At 43.9% G+C, this 11,169-nt stretch overlaps 1 protein-coding gene across 1 annotated transcript; it reads right to left on the reverse strand.

Moving 5' to 3' along the window:
• Positions 1-233: 233 nt before the first annotated feature.
• vsig10l2 (V-set and immunoglobulin domain containing 10 like 2) lies at positions 234-10,730 on the reverse strand (the record flags this gene model as incomplete). The annotated part of the gene is made up of 12 exons (XM_080436146.1): positions 234-376; positions 560-660; positions 2,045-2,069; positions 2,200-2,322; positions 3,580-3,969; positions 4,150-4,443; positions 5,057-5,314; positions 6,236-6,520; positions 7,574-7,855; positions 8,201-8,476; positions 9,507-9,860; positions 10,649-10,730. The coding sequence occupies 12 exons, from the start codon at positions 10,728-10,730 to the stop codon at positions 234-236; spliced, it is 2,613 nt and encodes an 870-aa protein (XP_080292272.1).
• Between the last annotated feature and the right edge of the window lie 439 nt (positions 10,731-11,169).

Raw genomic sequence — 11,169 nt, forward strand, 5'->3', positions numbered from 1 at the left:
ATGATTTGAGGCATTTTGTTCAAAACTGACCATGTATGCATAAAATCTGTAGGAGTAATATAAAAAGAAATCGGCCTCCTGGTGGCGCAATAACAGGGCGATCTGAAAAAATTGGGGCAGAGGTTCTGCTCTGGCACCCAGGGAGTGTGCGTGCACAGTTTCGCTGCCATAGGGCCAACGGTGCCGTAGATGGCCTTCGGCCTGGCGGAGACAACAAGGTGCTTTTGTCCACATTAGGACCCCGTTGCCATGACAGAGATTGTGACGTTGACAGGTTCGTTATCATCTTCGGGGGGAGGGGCCGTAGCACTCAAGGGGGTGACGGCTATGGGTGCTGAGGGTGAGGCTGCCCTGGGCAGAACCATTGTTGGGAGGCCTGAAAAAGATCAATATTGTCACCATTTTGTTGCTGTTGAGCAGATACGTATCTTCATTTTATGTTTTTTCATAAATTAATGACCTATTTTATTTTTCAAGTCATCTTATGACGGTGTCAGCGACGATTTCTTGAGTCCACTCATTTTCTATACATACATTTTCAAATTGAACAGAACAATACCTGTGGTGGCCGAGACGCCATGGTCTTCTATTCCTCCCTCTGTCCCTTCCACCACCTCATCCTCTGGGTAGTTAATGTTCTCCTGCGACTGGCTGTTCTGCCTGGATAGATGGACAGAAAAAAACTCATCAATCGAGTCTGCTTGAGTGCAAATTAAACTAAGTGTAGTTGTATATGCACAGTGGAAAAGAAGTGGTAAAAACTGATTATTGGAAACCGAGAAGAAAGGACACATTTTATTTTATAGTACTATGTGCCTCTGCCTCACCATAAAAAAAAAGTGTGTTTATAAGACCAAATTAACAATAAACCAAAAGGAACAAAAGCAGCATTATCTGATAAACTGCAACCTTGCTCTCAGTTTGTGCTTGATACTTTGGATGGACCAATCGACAGTGGCTTATAATAGCTGCTTGGTCGCAGCTAAAAAGGTAACGCACTAAAATCTAAATGACACCAAAAATGTCATTAAAACACTGATCTCTGACGGGTACTTCAAGAAATGAATGGCAGTAAAATTCAGCTATGAAGCAGCCGGTTCAGCCCACAGATGACTCTTATTTTGATTTATTGGGTTTTTATAATTTTAAAGTCATACTGTGTAACCTTTTCAATTAAACAAGTTATTTTCACTTAAACTAGTCTAATTTTCACACCCATTCCACATTAATGTGTTTTTTGGTCAAACTCTCTTAAAGGACAACTTTGTTTTTTTACAACCAAGATTTATGTTTTAGCTTGTAATTAAAGTAAATAAAAGATGAGTGTTAAAATGTTTTCATTTACTGCTTTCTATAGTTTTAGCAATTTTCGTGATATTTTTCACAGTGGGCGGGGGCATTCGGGCAGGTGGCTAATTATGTCTTTTTTTACACAATAACCCGGCAATTTCTTTATTATTATTTGTAGTAGCTCTTCTAGACCCCAATAACTCACATCTGGCCATCAAAGACCACGGGACCTTTTTTATTGCGTAAAAAATACATATTTAGCCACCTGCCCGAATGCCCCCGCCCACTGTAAAAAAGATCGCTAAAACTATAGAAAGCAGTAAATTAAAAGAAATTAACACAACTTTTATTTACTTTAATTACAAGCTAAAACATAAACCTTGGTTGTAAAAAAACAAAGTTGTCCTTTAACACACATGGGCCAAAATGATGCAGGCATAGCAGGCATCGGGAATGTACCAGAAATGGATTTGTGTATTTTAAAGTTAATCATTTCTGAGGACCGTGCAACATTTGTTTTGGAGCGGTAGCCTACATCCATTTTTCAAACTGAATTCTGGGAATCGCAATTCCAACAGAAAACAGAGCAACCAGAGGGGTCACCAAAAAGTATACTAAAATGGATGTTACAGTGGGACTTAAAATCTATTTTATGTATTTTGAAAAGCTGCCATGTTGCACTATAGAAATAAAAGTTGAATGTATGAGTTTTAATGTATTCATTTTTGCTTTAGAGCTATATACCGGTACTCACCTGCCAAACAGCAGGTCATGCAGCCCTGTGGGGAACAGCACAATGAGTTGTTACCATTTAGTTTTAATCTATCAATATAATGCTGTAGGCTACTATGCAGTGGGATGGTGACAAAGTTCAGAGGATGCAATGTTAGCTATGTATGCGAGACTCACGTGGGTTGTTGTTGCGGTTGCGTATTATGAATAGAAGCAGTAGTAGTATCAAGAGGGCGGCGAAGATCATTCCTCCGAAGACTGCCCCAATGATAGCTGGGTACTGATTGAATGGCGGGTTCGCTGCAACACAGCACAGTTAACATAGCAATGCAGTACACTTCCACTAGTGAAGAAAATAAAAGTTACTACTGAATGTTCTGGTAGCGTGCTGTAGTTTCAGGCAGTTATCTTCTAACAGTGGCCCTCAACGTTTTACAGCACTTGAACAGCACACCAAATAAGCCCGGTTATCAAATTAAGGGGTAGTTTAGAATTGTTTCAACCAGGGGAAACCACCACAATTGCAGGTGCATTAATACAAAATTGACTTTCCATTCGATCCAATATTTCCAAGCAATTGACCTTTAGTCCACACACATGTGGACCCCCTTGAAAACGAGATGGTACATCTGAAGGGGTTATTCCCAATAAAATAGTTTCAATATGTGCCACAGTGCTCGGGTTGAGAACCACTAACCTACCCTGTCCTAAACTGTGATCCTCTATAGCCTCAACAACAGAGTGACCTGGGTATATTGGCAGCAGTGAGAATCTAGCTTATTCTGTACAATGAAACACACAAGACAGACATCACACAGACCAGGTGGAGGAACAACGAGGAGCAGGGATACAGAGGGAACGAGGAAGGAATTGAAGGGTGCCAGGGGGAAAGTTTAAGAAAGTGTGTGTCATGTTGTGGTAAGGAGTTAAGTACTGTAAGTGTGCTCATCTACTTGTGTGTGTGTATATGAGTGTGTCTTTCACCTAAGTGGATAACAAAACAGAAAAAACAAAAATGTTAGACTCTCATTAGTTAATCATTAACATTAATCATGGGATCAGTGCACAATGCATTAACAACAAATTCACATAACATGTCTAGGCTTTCTTGTTCATATTTTAATTTGACCCTCCCCAGGCCCACTGCACAAACCTGAGCATTGCTGCTTGACCACTTTCATTCAACCTGGTGTCCTTATTATGACATTATAGCCATACGCTTTTATATAAACTTATGCATAGAAGTTTGTTTTTCAAATGCTTAAATATTTCATTTTTTTCATCTTTTCAAAAATCTACAAGCTTGATACATTATGAGCTTATATAGATCGTCTATTTTCGCTTCGTCATATGACAAAATATAAAGTGTTTGAGTGATTAACTCTGAGAAAGGACTGTGTTTTCGCAGTGCATGTGTCATCTTTTATCACACCATCTGTTATCCCTCACTAAGGCTCCACTTTCTCTCTCACTTTCTCTTTGTCTCTCATGCGACCCTCTCTGCCCGTCAACCACATACTGTATGTAATACACACCTCAACACACCGTTTCACTTACCTGGAGTCTTTGCCAGAGACGGGTGTCCGATGGTGCGGTGGTTCACTGCCCTGATACGGAACTGGTAGTTGGTGGTGGGGGCCAGGCTGCCCAGAATGTGTGCTCTCGTCTCCGGGTCACGCATCTCAAATCGGAGCCATGCCGAGGAGCCCTTCCTCCTCTCCGCACTCTCCTCCCTCGTCCCTCTTTCTGTGGAATCGTTGTTGACCCGCCTCAAAGGCCGCTCTGCCACCCATCTCTGCTCCAGAATGAAGCCTGTGAACCCCCTGCGTTCCACTTGACCGCCGTCTTCGTTTTCACCTTCAATCTGCCACTCCATCTCCACCTCTTTGCGCTGACCGCTGCTGTACATGACTTTGACCAGGGTTACGTTAGGTGGCATAGGATATCCTGAAGGACAGAACGAGGCAGCCAAAACAGAGTGTTCACTGGTATTATTGTTGTCACTTTGAAAGCCATGTGTGATAGGAGGAGATGTGCAAATAGTCTATGGTTGTTAATCGTGGAAGCTAAAATTGCAATACACAAAATGCCTTCTAGGCTCTTAAGTATGGGTTAAGCAAATCTTACTCATGACCCTTAGTGTGACGGGAATCTCTGCTCCTCCCACTGCGTTTGAGGCAGAGCACCAGTACTGGCCGCTGTCCTGCATCTCATCGGCCTCTCGCACGGTCAGGTTGGCCCATGCCGCGGCCCTCTGCAGCAGGTACTTCTTAGAGGTGTCCCACACTTCCTGTCTGTGGTTGTTGAACCAGGTGATTTCATCAGATGGAAGATAGTTGTCTCTCAGGATGCAGGTGAGCTGAACATCGCTGCCCTCATACACAGACACAACGCTTCGCTGCGTCATCAACACAGGAGCCTCTGTAACCCAAACACCCAATGAATGAATGAACATAAAGTACGTGTACATGCTTTATTCTCTATTGGCTATTGGGCAGTGGTTTTCAATGCAGTCCTCTGGAGGAATACAAGAACGGTCACCCCCAAGCCTACTCGCCCCGGGTCAAATCCGGTGACCTCTGAACGGTTGACACACGTATTTCTGGCCACCAGAGGCTGCTCGGCCCCGGAAATACAACACATTCTCACTCCCACGATGGCAAACGAAGTCTCGTGGCTCAAGTCTGCGTCAGATGGCGCACCTCACAGTTTTTGCCTAACTACTTCCTGACTTAATATTAGGGTCTGTAGTCTGTTCTCACCAAGTGGGCCGAGTGCTCCCCTGCTGGGGGCGAGCATTCCGCACCAAGTGGCGCAAGTGTATTGCCGCTGGGGGGGGGGGGGGGGGGGTGCGAGTAGGTTTTGGTGCGACCATTCCGGTTACCCTGTGGAGAGCCAGACTACCAGTCTGATGTACACAGTAAAATCCCAAAATGCTATTTAAAAAAAAAAAAGTTTTACACTTGCAGTTAAATTAACGCTTGATTTGACTTGTACCACCCAGTATAAGAACCACTGCTTTAAGTGTACTGACCAAGTGTGAGTTTGCAGGTCTTGATTTGAGGCAGAAGAGGGTGTTTAGCGTGACAAGAATAGGGCAGGCCGCTGTGGGCGGTGCCGTAGCGAAGAACCAGGATATTTGAGTTCTCCACCCCTGGTTGGCCCTGGCCACCCGGGCCCTCCCACCACAGTAGGGCCCTTGGGATCCCACCGTTCCAGGTGCAGGAAAGCATCAGTAACTTGTTGTTACGGGTAGCATAGGCAAAACAAACAGGGTCCCCTGGTGGAGAATCTGGTGTATAACAAAAGAAAAGATAAATGTATTAGCACCATTCCTACACAAGTAGCACAATTACACTGTGTGTGTGTGTGTGTGTGTGTGTGTGTGTGTGTGTGTGTGTGTGTGTGTGTGTGTGTGTGTGTGTGTGTGTGTGTGTGTGTGTGTGTGTGTGTGTGTGTGTGCTAAACGCATACAAAAAGAAGCAAGATTGGGTCCAATAATGGCGTTGCTTCACGTGTATCTCGGACTTCATGTGGCCAGTCGTATGTATCACTGGCCACATGAAGTTACAGTAAATACTTCAAAAAGTATAGGACATGTAAACAAAAAGAACCAAGTTAGTTTTGTGAATAAAATAAGGCTTCATGATAAACAAATTACGCCCATGGACCAAGCCACACAACAACCCGCCCAATGCTGGGAACTGAAACCTGAACACCCTGATCGACAGCTTGTTCAGGTGATGTGCTTTCAGCACAAGAACCCTGACAATGCCGGCCGGGCAAGCTTATGATGCAATGCTTTGCATTGTGCAATCGTATATTAAAGTTTCCCATCATAGATGTTACAGACGTAACATGCACTGAAGTCAGACACAACAGAAACCATTGCCTAATAATGCTGATTTGTGCATGTGGCCCCTGGAGGCATATATTGTATCTCTGTATATGCCAATATACTACATAACTAGAGTCTTGTATAAAGTTGAAGTTGTGGGTCTGTGTGTGTCTGTCTGGAAAGATTATGCTTAAATATGGAAAATGCCTGATGTCACAGATGAAGGGAGAGCCATTTCACATACGCAATTACCCGGCCAGTGCTGGGTACCGAAACATGGACACACCGATCGACATATTGCGCCACCCCAGGCAGGCAAGCTGATAAGTCTGCCTGTGTGTATATATAATGATTATTTTCTTTATTCGCTCTCACATGTGTGTGCGCTGCAAGTGGTGGTATGGTTGAGGGCGGGATGGAAGCCCAGGCATGTCAACAAGGTATTGTTGCTGGTCTGGGCTCCTGACAGCAGCAAGGTGGCGTTGTTGGTTAGTTTGTTGGTCGTTTCCAGTTCGGCCTCATTCTGCCCCAGGCCCAGCACGCCTCCAGTCCATCGGATGGAGGCAGAGGGCTGTCCACCTGGCCAGGAACACGGCAGTCTCACGGAGGTGTAGTTCAGAGCTGGCTCCACACTGCATGTAGGCATGCCATCGGGTGCATCTGCGGGGATAAGATACAACCATAACAAGGGAGGGACGACTAGTACTTTGAGAGAGTTTCCCATGATAGAAAAGTCCATGGTTTGATCCCTACTTAGAAACTGTGTTTGCCTTGTATGTGGGCGGTTCAAAAAATCATGTCCTTGAGCAAGGTACTGAACCCCTACATGCTTGCTCACTGCATGAGGCAGTACATTATCATTAGATTACAGTGGCAAATTGTTACAACATAGTCCTTTAATAGAATATGGTATAGCTTTTAAGATCCTGTGTATTAGTAAAGGAGTTGATAAATCATCTGTCAGTATTAATAATAGCTAAAAAATATAGCTGGCTTAAAATCATACATAACTGCCTTTTCATAACAGGAGAAAAAAATCTGAAGCCAGCAGCACAACAACACAGGAGAGTGATATGATGACAAGAAGTGGCCCTCTGGCCAGCCAGTGCTTGCCATGGCTGTGACATCACAGCAGGGTACCTGTCAGATTCCAGCACCTTCCCCGCTGGTCCAAACTGGAGGCTTAGGCCTGTCGCACTCCCAAACTCTGCTGTGTGTGTCTGTGTCTGTGCATGTGTTGTGTCTATGTTTGTGTGTATGTTTGTGTGGGGTGCGTGTGTGTATATGTGAGATTTGCAGACTTGGATGTCTTTGAGTCTTAGAGAAAAGTGAATGAGGATGTACTGAATGGGGTCAGAATGTCGAAAGGAAAACATGAGAGGGCAGCGAGAGAAAAGTGGTTTACGCTTAACATTGTCAACAGGGGAGTGTTATTGATTGAAGATGTAAAAAAAGATGTAGAATGAAGATCCAAGTATTTATAAGGCCACGGTTGTGTTCTTCAGTCCTGTAAGCGGTTTGAATAATTAGATTTAAAAATGAAAGGGGTGAAAATGAATTCATATTTCATGCATGCTCATACTTGCATACTGGTTGCAACAAGAAGGAAGAACACCGGATTAGAACAGACCCTCACACAGTTGCGATTTGTAGAAGATGAGGCTGGTTGACACTAGTGAGATCAAATGTTAAGGGTCAAGGGGTCAAACTCACAGTAGACAGTCAGGCTGATGGTTTTTCTCGAGCTGTGCACGGTGTTGAGGTAGATGTTCTTTGCCTGACAGGCGTAGTCTCCCGTGTGCATGCGGAGGATTTTGGTGATGGTGTACTGGGGTCCAGCGTAGACCTGGGACCCAGCGTAGAACCATAGGTACTCACTGGGAGGATTGGACTGGGTTCGACAGAGCAGAGAAACTGTCTCTCGTTCCAATGCAGAGAATCCCCGCTCGGTTATACTGTACGGAGTCACGCCTATATGAGGGATATCCGGCCCAACTGTGGAGAAATGGGCATTAATGCTGTTGTGTATGTGAACAGACACACACACACAAACCATTTTCACAAGTTTTGTGTTACATTATAGTTGCACATTAATGTAATGTAATGTAATAATGTAAAGTTGTTAGTTGCATCTAACATGAAAGAATCGTCTACAGTTTTAATACTTTTAGCATGGCTACTGTATAGGCTGAAAGGATGCAGGGACCGAGTGTTACAATTAGCAAAACTATAATTCTGCAAATCTACAACCTCAATGCCAAGCTTCACACCATGCATTCATTATGTAACATGTTGAATTCTGACACAGTGATCATACATAATATGACATAATCAACTCACAGAAGATGTTCAGCCAAATGGGCTCAGAGAGCGCTGCGTTCACAGGGTTTCTGGCCTTACAGCGGAACGAGCCCGAGTGGTTCCGGCTAACATCTGTCAAGTTGAGCATGCTGCTGTTGCTCCAAGCAAAGTCTCGCACGGTACCATTGAGGGGTTCGTGCTGCCACATGTAGCTGATGGGTCCGGTCCCATTTTCCAGGCCGCAGCGCAGCCATATTGACAACCCCTCCACCGGAGTGCCACCGATCTGCACAATATAAGGCTTGCTGATCGGAACTACACTCAAGTGAGAAACAAAATCAGAATCTCAGTTAGAATTACAATAAGGTTTATTTGCGATGTACAATATTGTAATGCAGAGAGTTAATTAACAAGACCAGGAGACCTGGTTCTGCCAGACCCAGACTTCACATGACGTGTCAGCCTGTGTCTATGCCCATGTATGGACGAAAGGGGGACAGACTTTTATGGCTGGGGCCTAAGGACAAAGTGACCAAAACCTGTTTTTTGCCCATGTATGGAGAAAACAGGTACAAAACATGCCCATGTATGGACGAAAGGGGGACAGACTTTTATGGCTGGGGCCTAAGGACAAAGTGACCATGCCCATGTATGGACGAAACAGGTACAAAGCCTCATGTAAGCCGACCCCTTGGGTCTAGCAAACACAGTAGGTTCCCTTTATTTTATTGGAGGGAGGTGTGCAGGGAATAGTTTGGGGCTAACTTTGGTTAGAGAGTTCAAAGGGGGTGGGGAAAAGCGGGAGAGAAGAAGAAAAAGCAGGCAGAAAGAGGGGCTGGTGTTTATGCTGGAAAGACAGCTATTGTTGTTTTTGTCTGCAAGGACAGTTTAGTGCACACCTTTTTCAGCCTGTATTAATAGGGAATAAAGTTCAACTCAACCTTATTTTTTGTCTGGACCTGAATCATTCTTTTAGGAAGGTTGGCTGGCGCTACAATATACATACAGTATGCATATTTACAGTTTTACACAGTATAGAACTAGAACCACGACTCCAGTACATCACCAGCAAACATATTTAACAAGGTACAGTGATGGTTAATGTTATGGTATCCTAGATGTTTAGAACAAATCTGAATCATAATTATTTAACTAATTTGTTATAATAATCAATTATTTACCAACTTGATTTCTAGCTATGCATTAGGCTACAAAACATGTCAAATCTTAAAAAGGTTCAGTTTCTGAATAATAGAATTGGGTTTTCACACACTGTGTACATGTGCAAATCTAGATGACTGCAGGTGACATGAATGACAGTGCAGGCGCATCTAAATGATCTTACCGCGGACAGTTAGCTTGACATAGTAGTAGTATGCCCTGATTCCCTCAGGTCTATCAAAGAAAGCCTGGCATGTGTAGAGTCCCTGTGCGCGAAGTGGCAACCTCCCGATGCCGATGGCGGCGCTGTGGGAGATGACACTCAGGTCCCCAAGTGTCTGCGCCAGTTTCTGGATCCTCGGACCCTTTTTTATGTCGTAAACGATGGCCCGGATGTTTTGTGTGCCGGGTTTAGTGAAACTCCAGATGTATAGGTCAGGCGATTCATTGCCACACTCCAGAATCACTGCTCTGCCCACCACCCCGTACACCTGGCGGTCATCGTACGTCACCTCACCGGTGTATTTGATATTCACCGCTGGGGAATAGAGAAGGAAAGGTTGAGTCTAGACCTGCAGTCTATGGCCTACTCTTAATTAGATATTTTGTTTTTGCTGGAGCCTCCCTTCAGGTTGAGGCCATGAGGAAATACCAATTTCCCAGTACAATAATTATATTACTAGTTGGTAGGCTATAAGTTAACTGAAAGTGGTTAACTCTTAACTGATAATTAACTATTCAATCCCACTCTGACTCAAACGCACTCTGACGCAAAAAAACAATGTGCGCGTGCGCACTGTGCAGGTAAAGGAGATGGTGGTGTAGGTTGGCCCCTTACAGTGTTGAATTACAGCTTGGGTTACACTGAATGTTGGCCAAGAGTTAATGGGATAACTGCAATGGATATGGGATTACACAGTTAGCCTACTGCCATACATAGGCCTACTACACTACACACTGTGTGGTGTGCGTTTGTGTGTGTGTGTGTGTGTGTGTGTGTGTGTGTGCGTGCATGTGTGTGAGAGAGAGAAAGATAGATAGATAGATATGTTTTTTCTTTATACCGCTATAAAAGTGTCAATTACAAGTTAAAAGAAAAATAAGATTGCTTTAATGGGTCAAACTGATTGTATGCTTATATTATCTGCGATAAAAAATATTTTCAAAAAGATAGATTTTGACATTAGGTCCCCAGGGCTTTTTGCCTTCTATTTAGTTTTGACATAGTTTTTTGGTGTTTTTGATGGAAGAAAATTGTTAAAGTAATTTAAAAAAAAGATTACTTCCAATTAAAACAGGAAAAAGGCTTAAGTTTTAAAGACTTACGGTTTGTTACGGCATTTGTTGGAGAGGCGAGCAGACTGGCAAGCAGACACAGAGACGGGAGCCCTAGCAGTTGGGCCACCATGGTACCATGATGATCTTCAGTCTCACAACCACTCCATCAAAAAACTAAACAATCAAAAAATGTCATATCAAAACGTACCTTCTGGTTAAGAATAACAACCTCTTTCAAGGTTGTTTAGTTTTTCCCCCATAACTGCTACAGGTCCCTTAATGTTTTTATTTTCTTGAGCGAATGACGGTTCGACGATGAAGGAATCTGACTGGATGTGCTTCCAGCCACCGTCTTCATTAGACTGAGAGTAGGAAGGAATATGAGGGTCACCCCACTGATTTGAACTGAATTATTAACGTGCTTACCTCTCTCTTGTTCTCTCTCTCTCTCTCTGTGCCCCTCTCTCTCCCTGGCTCCCTCTTTGTTCCTGATTATCTCTCTTTTTCCGTCTTTCTCCCTCCCTCCCTCTCTCAGTCATTAACACACACACACACACACACACACACAC

This window comes from Gymnoscopelus braueri (assembly GCF_963280865.1).
Source record: "Gymnoscopelus braueri genome assembly, chromosome: 8".
NCBI lineage: Eukaryota > Metazoa > Chordata > Actinopteri > Myctophiformes > Myctophidae > Gymnoscopelus > Gymnoscopelus braueri.